Source organism: Ambystoma mexicanum, chromosome 2q, assembly GCF_040938575.1.
Source record: "Ambystoma mexicanum isolate Mex_15411 chromosome 2q, UKY_AmexF1_1, whole genome shotgun sequence".
Taxonomy (NCBI): Eukaryota; Metazoa; Chordata; class Amphibia; order Caudata; family Ambystomatidae; genus Ambystoma; species Ambystoma mexicanum.
This window is the reverse complement of record NC_090924.1, coordinates 1,067,924,102-1,067,940,680: the sequence shown is the minus strand read 5'-3', so window position 1 is coordinate 1,067,940,680 and position 16,579 is coordinate 1,067,924,102. Positions and strand designations below refer to the sequence as shown.

Genomic DNA, 16,579 nt, shown 5'->3' with positions numbered 1-16,579 from the left:
CATCCCTCTAACGGAAGCCTTATGCACTTCCCAGTTTATTTACAGGGTTGTTCTCAGTTGCATGAGAACAAATCAGGATTGTGTTCTTCAACATGCGTTTATAGTTTACCCTCTAACAAGAGCAAGGGGTCCAACGTCCAAATGTTCGTGTTTCTAGGAGGGGTGTCAAAATCTAATATTGACGAGGTTGGGGCATGCTCTAATATGGGATCTGTGCCCATGTCTGGTTGTATTGCATGTGGTATGAAGGTCTTGCTAAAGAGTATGTCTTCTATGCCTAAATTAAAGTGGTGTGGAGTAGACAAAAAGCTGTATTACAAATACGTGGGGTGCAGTAGCCTCTGGGAGTCAATCAATTTAAGGAGGACAAGGTTGCATGAATAACCTTCAGCCCTTTAGAGTTTGTGAAATATACCTTTGACTTCTGTCTAGGAGCAGTTTTAGGGCTAGATTAAGATCCCTAGCCAGCACTAGGGAAACATCAAAACCCCTATTCAGCAATGGTTGAATATCAACCCTGAACTTGCAAGTATTGAGAATGGTCAGTTTTTATGATCCATTAGCACCCTGGGTGGGGGTACTGGCCATTCAGGAAGTGTGGAACGTGGGTTTTACTGTATGGTACGAACCCGCATTATGAGCTTCCTGGTAAGCCAGCACCTCCTTCTGTTCCCCACTCACTCTTCCCTCTCACCTTAGCACCTGTGTAGTTTTCTACACATGTGCTAATGGTGTTCTTTTGTGGATCTAAAAAAAAATAAACTTGCCTTTAAATAGCAGCCGAGTGCCAATCAATGCTGGTGTCCTTGAATGTCCGTTTTCAGGTTCACAACATTACAGTCATCAACATTGGAAATGTACTTCGCTGACAAGTAGCACTTCACAGACCCTCTGCACTGGAACACAAGCAACCACAGACAGTTTTTGGCCTTGTGGTCTAGCAGTCCAGCAGTTTCGGCAGGGCTGCTCACATTAATGGCAGGACCAAGGCCGATTCACAGATAATGTTATGTAAGGCTGACCAGAGCAATGACGGTGGTTATGATTGATTCAGAGACAAACGTACATCCTTTTTTAGTTTTGCCTACTAGTTGTAAGTCAGAACCCTTGCAGTGGAACACAGAGAGGATGGAGATAGGATGTGAGGAGAAGCACACATCCTATGGGCTAGTTTGGTCATTTACCCACCCAATGACTAGCAATTTCTATGTGAATGCCTATGGCATTACTACCAACTACCTGCATCTCACTGCCAAAACGTACCCTTTTGGAACCCTCAGCGAAAGTTCTATCACACACTGGCACCAATCTTTGTTCTGTATAGGACCTGCCAGTGTTATATCTAAGCATTATTTTGAGTGTGTAATTACTTAATTGCCTCTGTAAATGAACTCCTTGTGTGATAAAAATCTCTTAATGTGTGCCTTCAGCCAGTTGATTTTATGAGCAACTAGCGAATGGTGCCTGTACTTCGCACGGGTTCTGTAGGCAGGCATGATAACACTGTCATCAATTGTTGACAAATTCCAGAGCAGACGTGGAGGGGAGCAGCATAATGGAACCTTCTGTATGCTCTCCCAGCCTTTTGCCTCACCCTGGCGTGGTGCAGTATGTTGCAGTGCATTGTGGTGCAGATATTTCAGAAAATGAGAGTCCTAGGGCTTTGAAATGTGGGTTTTGAGCCAGAACAAAATCTTGTTCCTGGCCTCCATATGGTTAAAATTAACTTTGCCTGGTCCTTCTATGACCACATTGATGTTTTGTACATTGCGGTGCGTATATCTTAGAAACGGTGCATCTTCGTGCCTGGAAACATGGTTGACCTTGCACTTCTGTTCCTCACATCCAGACACTTGAAATTAGCTCTGCCTGGTCCTATGTTCCGCTGCTTCCAGCAACCATCTCGTGTGCAGAGGCTAAAATCCAGGGAATGGAGTGGGGTGTCCACATGTAATGTAGCCAGTGACACCCGGAGAGTCCTAACATGTAACTGTGCAAAATATGGTGCAGATTGGCTGAATTGTGTGGAATTGTATAATTGTATGAGGAACAAACAAAAAAACAAACAGATGTTCTATTTATATATATATATATATATATATATATATATATATATATATATATATATATATATATATATATATATGTATATATATATATATATATATAGAGAGAGAGAGAGAGAGAGAGAGAGAGAGAGAGAGAAAGAGATCTGTGTCAATGCCTCTGTCCCTTGCACTGGAGTTCTGTCTAAAACAAGCATTTGCAAAGCCAACAGTGTTGACTTGCATATAGGTATTGGAGAGACATTTGCCAGGCAATGACACTACATGCCCAGGTGCTCACAAGGTTTCACAGCTGTTTCCATATTGTGACCAGGTGTTACCCTTATGGCAGTGACTGGCAAATACCTATCCATACCTAATCAAAACCCCAAGCTGTTGGCTTTGCCAATGCGTTTTGTTTCATTTTGTCTCCCTAAGTAAAAATGTTTATGCCCGGATGTGGGTGTCTTGTTTGCTATGCCTAGGGAAACAAGCTGCACCTCACCGAGTTGGTCCAACAAGGCCCTACCTGAAAATGACAAGAATACGATGGCAAGTATGGACCACATTCAGATCTTCTTATCAAGCGTGCTTACCAGTGTGGTTCCGACCTATGTAGAATGCATCTTTCTCTGTGTGGAAGAGTTGCCTGAACTGCCAGGACTTTTCGTGATTCAAACTGATAAGTACTGAATTGATAACCTCATCCTGTTTGAGTAATTTAACAGTGTTTGTATGCAAATAAAATACATCATGTGTATTGTGGGTCTTGTTTGTAAAGTATAATGAAAATCCTGTATGCTGGGTGTTTAGGCAGTGCCGGAAATAGAAATAATTTGCTGTGGGACTCCATCATTGATTGTGGGAGGGGGATGGAAGGATTGCAGAACTCCCCCCCCCCCCCCCAAGCCTCTGCATCTTAGAAAATTGAACACTTGGGAAATAACAAGAGTGAGGGTGTTTCCTACAATGTTACTGGCAAATATTAAATATTAACATCTTTTAAAACAAAAATACAGCATTTAAATGTTTCCTAAACAGTGCAATCAGAGGTGGATTTCACAATTGGACAAGGGACCACTGGCCATGCCCCTTCTCACTGCTCTGCCTCTCTCCCCTCAAACACAGTCAGTGCTGCAAAGGTCCTCCCAGTGAGGTTGCATCTTGGTAATGTGTCTCAGAGGAAGATTATTTACAACAGGAAGTGATTAGAGATGGAAAAAGGTAACTGGCAGTGACCATGGCTGTGGCACATTTTTCTTAAAATTATATAAGGTGTGATTGTTGGTTGATTAGAAATTAAGGTGATACAGAACAAGCTGTGTGAAACAATGAACTTGTATGAGATTTATTGTAAATTCTCATTAATTTCTATGCTGGAGCTTGTAGGCTTCCATTCAGGATGAGTGAAATGAAGCTACAATCATAGAGGGTCATTTTCCAAGTCAAGAGGAGTGGAAAAGTTGTGCTAAAAGCATTTATTGACACTGTTTATGTGCTGGAGGATTTTGCATGATTTGGCAGTCGAAGTTGGAAAGCAGAGCGGACTTAACAAGTTTGCCTGCTCTTACAGGTCCCCCTGCCCATTCCGATTGGTTTTTCACCAGCATGTATTTTCATGTTGGCGGAAAATCAATGGATTCCTATGGAATCAGACTGACTTTTACACCTGGTAAAAGCATGCAGATTCCAAAAGAAATCACTGTGGATTGCTCCCACAATCATTAATTGCGGGAGGGATTTACACTTTTCCAGACACACAGTAAAAAACTGAAGATTAAAGGCGATATTTGCCAGTGTTTTATTCTTTATGTTTCCAGTACTTCGTGGAAACACTTAAAATTGCATGGAGGGGCTCTTTTGCAAAAAAATGTCAAACACAAGTGGTCCCCTATGTGCAATTTAAGGTTCACAACAAAATGACTCCCTTACTGTTTTTCATCAACACATTTCCGCAATGATGCATACATTGTCAGGTTCATTTATCATGTGACTTTTTAAAGTAATCTGTATAAAATGGAGTATTTTTTTAGGTATTCAAAACCAAAATTCAACACATATTTGTACCAACTTGAGCATGGAAGATGTGTGGTCAAGTATAAAAATTTCAGGATAGGCTAAAAGTCTGGCTTTACCACTATACCAAAGTGTGTGATCCTGCGCAAATCGTTTAATCACACTGTGCCTTACCTGCCAACATTAAGTGACTCTGGAAGTGATTCAGTTCATAGTATAAGCTATTTAAGAAAAGTCTCACTCATGGTTTAAGATATGGGCAGCGCATGTGTCAGGACCTGACAAGAACACACGCATCTTTCTTTGAAAATGTCAGGCCACGTTTATTGAACAAAATTGTTAAATTCAATAGCAAATCAAAGTAAACACATCAAATAAAAATCCCTAATGGACAATTGCATATAAGCAGTCATTGTCTGCTACATAAACAGTATGTAGCAGACAATGACCTATAGGGAAGTGGCAGGGAAGCAATGGCCCCTACTCCCTGCCAAGTCCCAGCAGGAGCGATACGAGGAAGACAGAAAACCCTAAACCTGCACCATCGGCCTCTTGACCCAACGTCTCCCAACCTGGCTCTCTTCCCTGCATGCTAGCACTCTCTTGTGCACTCAAATGAATTACAATGTTTTGCAAAAATGAAAAAAAAAGAAATTGTGCTTCAAAATGTAATTAGTATATTGAGGGGGGGTGGGTTGTCTTTCACAACATGGTGGGGGAACCACAAGCAACTCCTCCAGGGCCTTCTGTGAGTAGCTACAGTGTTCCGGGAGGCATTGTTGAAAGCACACCATCTGAGATGGAACAAACACTGGTGTCTTGCTCCTCAGCCCTTGCAGAGGAGGAAGCATCCTCCTTGGTTCTCCCCATCCAGGCCAAGAAAGACATGAGGGTTTTTGGGGGTAGTTGGGAGTGGAGATAAATGGGACTGGTGGTCACGGGGAGTTGATGCAAGGTGACTGAGGGTGAAAGGTGAAGGAGAAGTGGATATAATAGAAAGGGGAGAACAGATGGCAAGGGAATTTAGGTAGATTGATGTTGCAACACTATTTTCCTTGATTCTCTTTTGCTTTGTACTGTATGTTATAGAGCTGTGCAAATGTATTTTTCTGGATCTGGGAAGACATTTTTTATTGGGAAATCTGGATTCATGTCAGCACTTTGTTTAGGGTACTCCTACACCTACACCCAATGGAAATTGGGCCCCCCTGATCACAAACTTGGCCCACCCAGATGCAAATTCCTGGAGCCGGGCCCGATGTCCCGGAATTCAGTAGCAGAGCAGTTGTCCTGACATCAGTGATTCCCAGTCGTGTTAGCTGTACAAAACACTCGGCAGCAGGTAATACTCACCACTAAGTCACAGCAGAGGAGACAATAAGACAGTAAATCAGATGGATCATCAAAGAGCTCAGAGAGGAACCGCTATCTTGCTGGATGCCCAGTAGTGGACATTTTGCTCCTGCATCAGTCTTTTTTCACAACGAGGTGGCACACAGGTAGGTTCAATTCTATCAAAAAATGTGCTCAAAACATTCCTACTAACCTTTTCTTTCTTTTTGGAAGGACATACTATGTCAAGCATTGATATCAGGCTTTCAAACCATATGAACCATATGAACCATTTGAAAGAAGGTAGGTGCATAATCACAGTGCCACAATGCTCTTGTTTCCCCAATGAGTTTCATTACTGTAATCTTACCTTGATATTCATCACCTTTCTATGAGTCATGTTCTCTCCCCTTTTTGAAGAGTAATAGAAGACCACACTGCCACCAGCACACATTTTAAGTGGCAATTCTAGAGCATTTTATGCAAACCATTGATATGGCTTCACATCATTGGGGGTTGTTTGGAGGGGCATCCAGGATATCCATAAAACCATAGTGTGGCATTTTGCTCACATCCATAAAACCATAGTTTGGCATTTAGCTCACTGCATGGTATGGACTGCAAGTTTGATTTTAGGGTTAAGCCATACATGTTACTATGTGTGGCGATGGGATATACTGTGAGTTTGGCTGGGTTAGCTATTAGGTAATTGGTTGTGTGCAGACTTGGAATGAGCTTAAGGCAATCAGTATTCATGTGTCACATGCAAAAGAAAATAGGGAGTTCTGGTTCACAGTGGTGGCTTTTGCATTAACGGGAAGTAGTTGCACAGCTAGCATGCATACATAATTATCTTATAATAATAATTTGATATTTATATAGCTCTTTGATCCAAAGCACTTTGCATAGGAAATGTGTTTATATGTATTTCTTATTTTATTATTAATATTATCATTATTATTATTATTATTATTATTATTATTATTATTATTATCTGTTAAAACAATTCAATTTCCAAAAATATTAAAGAAAATATATAACTAGAAATGTGTTCGAAATTCACTGGCTCAAAAACATGTGTGAGAAGAAAAATCTAGTGGGTGGTACAGGATGAAAGAAACCTATAGCTGCAAGCAATTTCTCTTATACCATTAAGGGCTAAGAGCGAGTATGTTTGGAACCGATAGCAGCCAAGGTTTTGAGTGCCTCTCTGGATTTACTTATTGTGCATTTATAAGGCCCTTATACATCAATTAAATTGTGTTTAGAAGCGCCATCTCACTTGAATTACAAGTGAGACCAATGGTAATCATTTCTATATTTGAAGCATATACCTGATCATAATAATTAATGAAAATGGTGTTAACACTGTACAGCAATTTAGTCAGCCAATGCCAAGAAGAGTTAATTGTTTTAAGCAGAATTTCGACATTTCGTTTAGGCCATTAGCTCTTCTATACATGCATCACCACTTCCCACAAACAACTGACATGAATTGGGCCTTTTTAAACAAACCCAGTGATAGACCATATTTCTGAATCCTATGATGTAATAGTAAATAAACAATGTAGTACTAAGTGCACAACCCTTTTGTAGAACTTTTTTAAACATGGCTAGCCTGAGTGTCATTGCTTATTCTTGCAAATCTGATCCACGCAGGGAAAGGGTAATGGTTGTAGTCAGGACCCTGATCCTGTTAGATCTATTGGTTGCACGCAACACAATCCTCCATTTCACCCTGCTGGATCATTTGCACTGCATCTGCTCCATTCCATTTCACTGGCCTGGACCGAATGCTTCCCCACTAACAAAATGTACTCAGTTTCCATGTCCTCTTTCCAGTGTGCTACCAAAGCCTCACTTTAAGGTGCCTGGAGGGACTCCACCAGGCTGATCCTTCCTTTCAATGGGCCTCATCACGAGTCTGGTGGTCACCCTTAAATGTGGTGGTAGCGCTGTTACGGCCGCATTTAAGGGTCCGCCAGATCATGGCTTTGGCAGATTTCCCCCCAGCTCTGAGCTGGGGGGAAATCCGAGGCAAAATTGCTGATTTTCGGCGTGATTACCGCCAGCGGGAAATCCGCCAGCGGTAATAGCGCACATTTTCCCCATTGGGCCCAATGGGGAATGAGGAATTCCCGAATGGGCCCAATGGGTAATGGCAATAACCCTTCCGCCAAACCCATGATCCGGCACTAATAGCACCGAGGGGGTTTGGCGGTAGGGCTATTAGCGTTGGCGCTAATAGCGCCGGTGTTAACGCCCAAATCGTGATGAGGCCCAATGTGTTTTTGTTTTCACCCACTAAGTTTATGAATACTAAAATGATACATTATGACAACTAAGCAAATGATACCCAACCGATATTCAAATTAACACCTACTGTGTGAATAAGGAGCCACAGTCTACCATGGTCATATTGGAACATAGCCAATGTGCGGGCAGATCCCAAATTACCTCAGCCCAAACCGGTTCCACTAACTGAGGAACGAGTGCATGTTTTGTCCGTAAAGCAAGTTTATTGTACAATTGTCCAGTGAGCAGTTAGATGACGATGCAGAGTTAAACTAACCCAAGTCTCAATGTTCCAATACATTTGTATACATTTTTGCAAGAGTTAACAATACCAGATAGTTTATTACAACCCACCCCTCACACGATTGTACAAAACATATACAAAGAAGTTCCATCTTTCTTCATTTCTTCCCTTCTCATTGGTCATAAACAGTCTTTACTACCATCTCCAGATCATATTCGAAGTCCATATTTTCTGGGGATTGAGCCCTGTAGGACATGCCATCATGACATAATAAAACCTTTGTATACAAACAGAATTCATTACTAGCAACAACTTCCCTAAGGCCTTTTAACTTTAGGTGTCATTGCACATGGCCCACACAGATATCTTAGCATCATGAGGAGAAGCTGAGCAAATAGGCTCTCTTTGAACTACTGATTGCAATCTCATCTGTCCCAGTTCACTGGCTCCACTTAAGTCATTCTAATTTATGTGACTACCACTCCAGCACATATAGCCTCTAGTTCCACCCTGAGAAAAAAATTGAACACCGGACACATTGTCCTCGGGTCCCATCTTTATTGCCAGCCCAAGCAAATGGCCGAACCCCTCTGCGTGACTTCAGTGCAATGGGCAAGATTACATCTGTTCCTTGCAGAACTGCTAACCCATAATCCAATGAGTCCTGTTCAACGCCTGACTTTCTACTGGATGATTCAGTATTCCTATCTCAACGGCCAAGCCCACAAAACCAGAACTTCCCTGTTACTTGAAATTCAATGCGCAACTGCTAGCTGCAAAGTCCAAATAAATTCACAAAACCCCACGTCATGCAGATTTATATAAACTCGTCATTAACTCCTCTTATATGCTCCTCCGTGTGCATGTCCTCTAAATATTATTCCTTCTTTCTTGCAGGATTTCAGGACAGGCCCACCTTCACATGTACATTAAAACCCTCTCCATCTCCCACTTTCTAAGTACTTCAGAGCACCCAGTGTGTGATTCGTGTTCATGTTACTTATGGTGGTTTTAACATTGTATCTTTCTGGGCGCATGCAAATCTAACATGTATCAATTCTAAACAAAAAGTAACACTAAAGTAACATATCCCATCCATAGTTAACTACACTCGATTCATATGAAATTGCAACATTGCGCCCAGCTCGCTGCCACCCCCAGCCATCAATACAGCGCATGCAGCATGAACCCCTCGTGCTCAAGGGGTCCTTTCCTGACCACTCCTACACCATCAACTCCTGAGTATCTCTAAACGAATTACACAAATACAATCAAGAAAGATAATGATACCAGGTAATTGTACCGCAAATTGGCACAAAACCATATGGCATCTTGGTCTCTGCCGCTATATAACAACTCACCAACTGAGCCTGCAGAATAAGGCAGCCCAGCTCTTGTATTATCTAATGTGTCCATGGTAACTAACTTCCCCAGCTGCCCATTCAACACACTGGCTAACAAGGGTGCATTGAGTGTCACTGAAAAATGTCCATTACCAACAGTCCATTAACATCTCTTCTGCCTCATGCTGAACTCTTCAAAAATAGATGTCACCCCTTTTGAGATGGAATAGCCTGCATCATTTTAGTAATTTAATACACATTTAAAAAAGCCTGGGCTTCTAAACTCTTGCCACATGTCAATCCTTCACACCTAGGATTGTGACAACTGTATCAGCATTGTTGTCTTGACTGCTCACAATTTTAAAAAAAATGACATTTTTTTTGCTAATTACTCTCTAATACTTCCTCCACTTAGACAAAGTCCTCAACATTGCTACCTGCACTCTCTACATCCTGCCCAGATCCTCCCCCAATTCTACCTACTGACAACATGCTGATTGGCTCTCCATGCACAACCACTCTCTTTGCAAGTTTTTTTCTGCTAGTCTACAAAGCTGTCAACGGGCTTGCTCCTCAGTACCTTTGTTATTGTATATCAGTTTACTCATCATCTGGTTCACTCCAATTCTTCTCTTCACTCAACCTCATTGTCCCATACCTTGCCTGTGCTTTCTCTTAGTTTGACTTTTTCTCTTTACTTGCCTCGCTACCCTGGAGACCACTGCCAATAACAATCAAAAGACAGACCAACTGTGGATCTCTTCAAAGCTTGGCTTAACTTCACTTACTTGACGAAGAGAATTGTTTTGTTTAGTCGCTAATATATGTCAGACTTTTCTGCACCCTCATAAACTGGTTCATCATTTGTTCTCATCTTTGTGCATTTGTAAAGGCACCCATCATGGGTCGCTTCCACCATCTCTAAATGGCTACTGTAAATAATTTCGGATCGAAATATACATCCCTGTTCTTCAAATAAATACAAATACAAAATCATGGGACACCATCCTTGAGAGAAAATATCCTCAGATGTCAATCATTATAATTACACAATGAACCACTAAATTAGCACTTGATGTCCCATTATTCAGGTAGGAATGAACAGGTGGCAGAGACTTCCATCCAGGCATCAAGACTATGCAGTAGCCTTTGATACTCTAGTAGATCAAACAAATGCCAACTGTTTTTCATGGAGGCACTGAAGATCTATCATTAGTTTGAATTATTTTCTAGGAGATAACTTACCCTTCATTTGTAAAGGTCCAAGTCCACTTCACTGGAATGTTTCACTGTTCATGAAGCCAGTATAATATAGCATAACTTTAACTTTCTGCATTGCATTTATTGCTGTATGATGTAATCTTTTCAAACGGTACCTCTAACACACGTGTGAACACATTTTTGAAACTATTATTGCAGTCTATAAGTGAATAAGCTTGACATCATTAAAGATGGCACTTAAACACTATAATCAATGCAGCATTATTCATGTTTGACTTGGCTATAGGCAAGGAGAAATTAAATGATTCATGCAGTTCAGGGTGCAATTTAGGAGCCTTTAATACATGGCAGACTTGAATATCCGTGCAAAAGCTGTAACACATTGTCTTACTTCAGGCTACTTATTTCATCACCTCTGACATGTAAAACACAAAAGACATCACTAACAATTTTAATCATGTATTGCAGTTGGGTAGTGATGTCACTTTCTTTTCTTGTGAAACTTTGCAGCAAGTAATTGATCAGGAACTGCTACAGCAGTATGTTCTTTTTGGGCACAATTGGAGTTTAGCATGGGAGATCAAGAACCAAACTGCATGTTTATTGTAAACCATGAATGAAACCTTTGTTATATTCGTTTTATTACATTTCTTAAACTATTTTCTGTAACACATTTTACAAGCTGCCTATTAGTGTTTGATCAAAGCAAACATATTCTACAATGCTTATATGTATCAGCAATTAGAAGTTATCTTACGTTCGATTAAGCAAGATGGCAGGTATTAAAGGGGATCAGGGTGTGTGGCAATATATTCCAAGAAATAACATCCTCCCCTAACGAACATAAAAAGGATATTGAAAGTCACTTCAGAGTTTCATGACCTTTCTGTTTTGGCATGGAACAGCTTCATGACTTGCAGTACTCTTATATTATGTGATGGAGGTTCTTTATCCCATATATTAGAAGGTGTGTTAGACATTGGCTAATAAGGTACTATAAATATTCACATTCAGATACTAAGGTTCTTTGTTAGAATTGTAAAGCACTTATGAACTATATTTCCATTATACAAAATTATGTCATGCATAGTGGCTAAAGCTGTAACAGTAAATGTACATTTTACAAATAGACCTCCATCTAAGTAACATTTCATTCATGCAATCCTAACAAAACACGTTTTTCTAACTTGTTGTTCACTGTCTTGAGAGAAGAAACAAGAATGTCACTAACTGGGCACTATACATGCACACGTATCAAACCATTGCTTTGCTTTCATTTGTTTCAGTTGTTTTGGCAACTTCATAGTTTTCCATTTTCTGGGGCTTTGCATTTCTTTCCCAACCTTGACGAATTTTTGTTATGGTTTGGTCCACACATGGGGTGATTAGAATTAATTTAATCGCAAGCACAACACAAGGAATCACTAGAGAAATCATATATGGTGGTGGAAGATACCATTTGTACTGAGAAATGTAGAGAAACTTGTTCCAGCCGAAGATCAAGGCATGTCCTGTACACAGCACCAACGTGAGATAACCCAGTTTTGACTACAAACAATAAACAAAAGAATCATCAGTAGATTAAAATGTGACTTTTTGAATTATTTCTGAAATTATTGCTCACTTGACATGATACCACAAAAGACAATCAGTCCCGTAAAACATAAATATAATGTAATAGATGCCAAATAGAAGAGAATTAGGCAAATTCATTCACTCATCATCCACATGCTGTGAATTGGGACTAACTTCTTTAATTACACATTGGAAGATAGAGTGTTCCTTGTATTTGAAAAGAATGGATCAGGGAAAGAATATGCTATATCTATTTCATCATTTTGTGGGGATTGTAAAGCCTTCTGACACTTTTACGAATGTTATGGTGGAAGTGCAAGACTTTCATAATTTCATTACATTTTGATATGAACTACCTTTTAATTTGGGTGTCATTATTGTTTTAACGAAAGGTAAAGCACGACTGTGGGATAGAGGGTAATTACTGGAGAAATTGTCTCAAAAGACAAAATATTGTGAATTTACGAAACAAGACCTCCCTTTTCCTCATCCATGTTCTTATATTCTTAAAACTCAACATGAGACATTTAGAAAATTCATAATGTACATGATATTTAACTTGTTTCATACCCATGAAAATTTGGGATCTTGGTCTAAAACTCTGTATAAAAGTAAAAGTATAGGGTATGTAGTTTGGAGGTGGTATGTGTTAACTACTACTCTTTGTTCAGTGAAATGTATAAAAAGGGATACTCATTTGTTAATGATCTCATGTTCAAGACTGATCAATTCTGGGGTAATATTTTTTTATATAATTGTTTTAGAAATATAATATTTCTGGAGAAATATTAGGAAAATGTCCACTACATTTTGTAAAAATCATATACAATAATTGGAGAGTACAGTTACTTTTCTTGCAAAAGACTCTTTGGAAGAAAGTTGGTTTCTGATATATTGTTTTGCATTCAAGTGATTAAAACTTTTTAAAAATGACTATGAATATTGACTGCATATTTATCTCAGTATTTCAAAGTATATACACATGGCAAACAATTTAGTAATGCTCTACTAAAAGCCTTGCAGTGTAGGTGCTAAAAGAAGAATTATTTTTAAATAAAATAAATAAAAACAAAGACAAGTACTAGGGCATGAACATAAAGACAGGCTAGTTTAAACATTTAAGAAATGAGCAATTACAGTATGAGGTCGCCTTCACCAAATGCTCTAAATAGACAAGAGGGGTTTATTATGCTTAATAGTAGTTAATGAAGGTTGTGCCCAAACACTATTTTGTAACACGAACTAGAATCAGGGCAGTGAAACTCTAGAAGAGTATACAAGCAGATGATATGCTCCTGAGTAGTAATGGGATCTCTAGTGCCTCAACAAGAAAAGAAGAAAGGAAACTAGTTTGATACCGTCATTTCTCTAGAAGCAAAATGTTTCACTTTCTAGATTGTCTATCGCTGTAGACTTACTACCTGGGCACGTCATGTGCACAAGGTCAAAAATGGACAGAGAAAGTTCTAGGCCGGTCTGGTAGCACAGCTAGTATAGCACTCACTTTGACATCTGTGCAGAGCCTGCTAATGCAAGTTTGAATCCCGGCAGGGCCAAACTCAGCCTTTCATCTTTCCAAGGTCGCTAAATCAGTACCACACACTGTAGGTAATAATAAGCAGCGATCAGATGCCTGAGGGTTCATAACGCTATACAAATGTTAAATTATTATTATTATTATCAGTCCCTGCCTGTACTATAAACTATCCCTAGTCAGTGCTGATGTGCCGCCTGTATATCAGTAAATAGAATAAGAAGATAAATACTGGCTGTTCAATTGTTAATTTCCTCACAAGATGGTAACTAAATAACTGACAGCCCAGTTAATCTCACACTTTTGTTCAATCTTGGTCTCAACACGATTGCAAGCTTGTCTGGCCTCGCTTCTTTATAAAAATTAGCAAACGGGACTAATTTGCAAAGAGTATTTTGGCATCAATTACTTTATTAGCTATTACCATGTGCGAATATACCTGAGCTAAGAATTCAACTCTTATTTGAGAACTAAAACCGAGGTGCTATGAACACTATGCCAGCGGGATGGACAGCAAGGTTTCTAAGTCCCCCTGTGGCTATGGCATGGTGTGTGGCAGACATCCTTCTGCCGTCTCTATGTATGTGTCAACCGTTGTCTCTGGCCTCAGTGGTTGGTGTCACCTTCTTCAGGACTGCCTTAGTGATTAATTACAAGATCTTTCTGCTTTAAAAAAAAAAGGAGGCTACAACTTAGTTGGCCACTATTCATTTCTATCCATTATTTAATTGTAAAAAAAGGCACAATGCCACCTTAAAATGATTTTAGGAGAAATTAATTCTGACCATGTCACATTTGTGACTATAATTCAGAATAGCCTTTCAGTTGAATATGGCTTATCACCCACTTGGCTTTGTTGATAACCACCGGTGTGCAGCAGAGGCGTGCAAATGTCTTGCATCCGTGGCACAGCTGAAATGTGCTAAAACCTTTCTTTCCTTGTCACTCTTTCCTTCCCTTCCTTTCTTTCATTCTCTTTTTCATCTCTCTTCCTATTTCATACTATTTTTACTTCACATTTTCTTTTTTACTTAATTCCTTCCCCCTCTCCCTTTGTCTCATTCCTTCTCTATCCATCTCTATTTCCCTCTAGCTCTCTTTCTCTCCTTCTCTCTCATATTGCATACTACCTTTCTTTCCCTATCAGTTTATTTTTTTATTTCACTCTTCCCCTCTCTTTAATTCTCTCTTTCATTCCCTCTAGTACTCTTACTCTTCTTATCTCTCTTGTATTGCATACTATCTTTAATTCACTATATTTTTTTTACATCCCTCTTTCCCTCCCTCTCCCTTTCTCTTTCTTCCCCTCTCTTTAATTCTATTTCTTTCCCTCTAGATCTCTTACACTCCTTCTCTCTCTCATATTGCATACTATCTTCGGTTGCAAACTCTGAAACGTAGGCCTTTTTCTAATAGCCAGGAAACTCAAACCTAGGTGTGTTTGACTGAACCAGACAACCCCAACAATATACTGAGAAGCCTATCAAGCCTGGAACCCCCTCCTCACTCTGTCTCCAAGATAACATAGTTGTAGGGTAAGGACTCCCAGCCACTTCCCTCCAGCAGCCTTCCCACATTTATCCAATAATAACCCCATGTATCAAGCCACAAGACCGTCCAGTTGAAACCGTTATACCAATAATCACAAATGCAAGGAAGCCAAGAAATATCACAATCCCAACTCTGCAAGGTGCTACATGTGGGAAACTGACCTGGCGAACTAAACACAAACAATTTGTAAACCAACTCACTCCTAAGGACCGCAGTATGACATGAAATAGAACTAGATGACGTGAAAGAAAGACATGAGAAGGAATAATCAACTTAGAATCATACCACGTATCTCATCCATTAGACATAGGGCCTCATTACGAGGTTGGAGGTAGCCATGGAGCTTTTAGCTTTTAGGAACCTTACCGGTGTCGGTAATCCCTTACCTCCCACCTCGTAATGAGGCCCAAAGTCACAACTGGGGACCACACCCCCACAAATACGGTGGGTAACAGAATAAATGTCATCAGAAGTGAAAAGTCTCTATACCTAACACCATACTTCGCCACTGACCACTCACCAGAACAACCCAATGCCACCAATGCTGCTAGACGTACCAATAACATATCGTAACCATGCAGGAAAAGAACAGAAACACAATCGAATGGGAGCAAAATTGATGCCCTCATTCCATATATCACAAATATGTTGGCACACCTCCCTCAAATACAACACAATATAGAAGAGGAACTAGAAGAAATCTGGAACCCAACACGTAACCTGGCAGACCTACTCAATGATGAAGCAGAGCCCAATGAACAACCATGACACCCTGAGAGCAACATGGGAGCAGACTGATGTGACAACCATGAAACAAAGATGATATTAGAAAATAAAATAAACCATGCCAAAAAGATCCACTGCAACCTAAGCAATGCAAGATTGATGTCCAAACACGCTTCAGAGATCTATGACCTGCGATGCGACGGTGATATGTACATCCTATTCATCACAGAAACATGGCTGGATGACAAATCACACTCCACAGCTGCCTACCTGACAATTTCAAGTGTGCACAGGTAAACAGGTAACAAAAAAGAGAAGGAGTACTTGCAATAGCATACAAGTATCAGCTGGAAATAAATACAGACAAATCACGTACCATCAAAAACAGTGAAACCCTAGTCCTTCGCTTGAGAGTGAACCCCAAAACAAACCTCAAATTCATACTGGTTTACAGACCACCGACATACGACGCAACCTTTGTTGACACTTTGATAGAAGCTGTCGCCAACCTAACCATCAAATATGAACACCTGATAACCCTTGCGTACTTCAATATTTGGCTTGAATAAGAAAACACAAACTCACAGAAATAGCTAGCCGAGCAACTCAAGAAACTGAAACCCTGCCAGATGGTTAAAGGAGCAACACAGACAGTGGGACACATGCTTGACACAATCTTTGATATCAAAAACCTCAC

The 16,579-nt window shown here is 40.0% G+C and overlaps 1 protein-coding gene across 1 annotated transcript in view; it reads right to left on the bottom strand.

Annotated features, from left to right (window-relative positions):
* Positions 1 to 10,817: 10,817 nt before the first annotated feature.
* LOC138569945 (metalloreductase STEAP4-like) overlaps positions 10,818 to 16,579 on the bottom strand; it is a 393,415-nt gene continuing 387,653 nt past the window's right edge. The window contains exon 5 of the mRNA XM_069648411.1: positions 10,818 to 12,044. Coding sequence (XP_069504512.1) covers positions 11,751 to 12,044 — 294 coding nt within the window. The 3' untranslated portion in view covers positions 10,818 to 11,750. The remainder of the gene's footprint in view (positions 12,045 to 16,579) is intronic.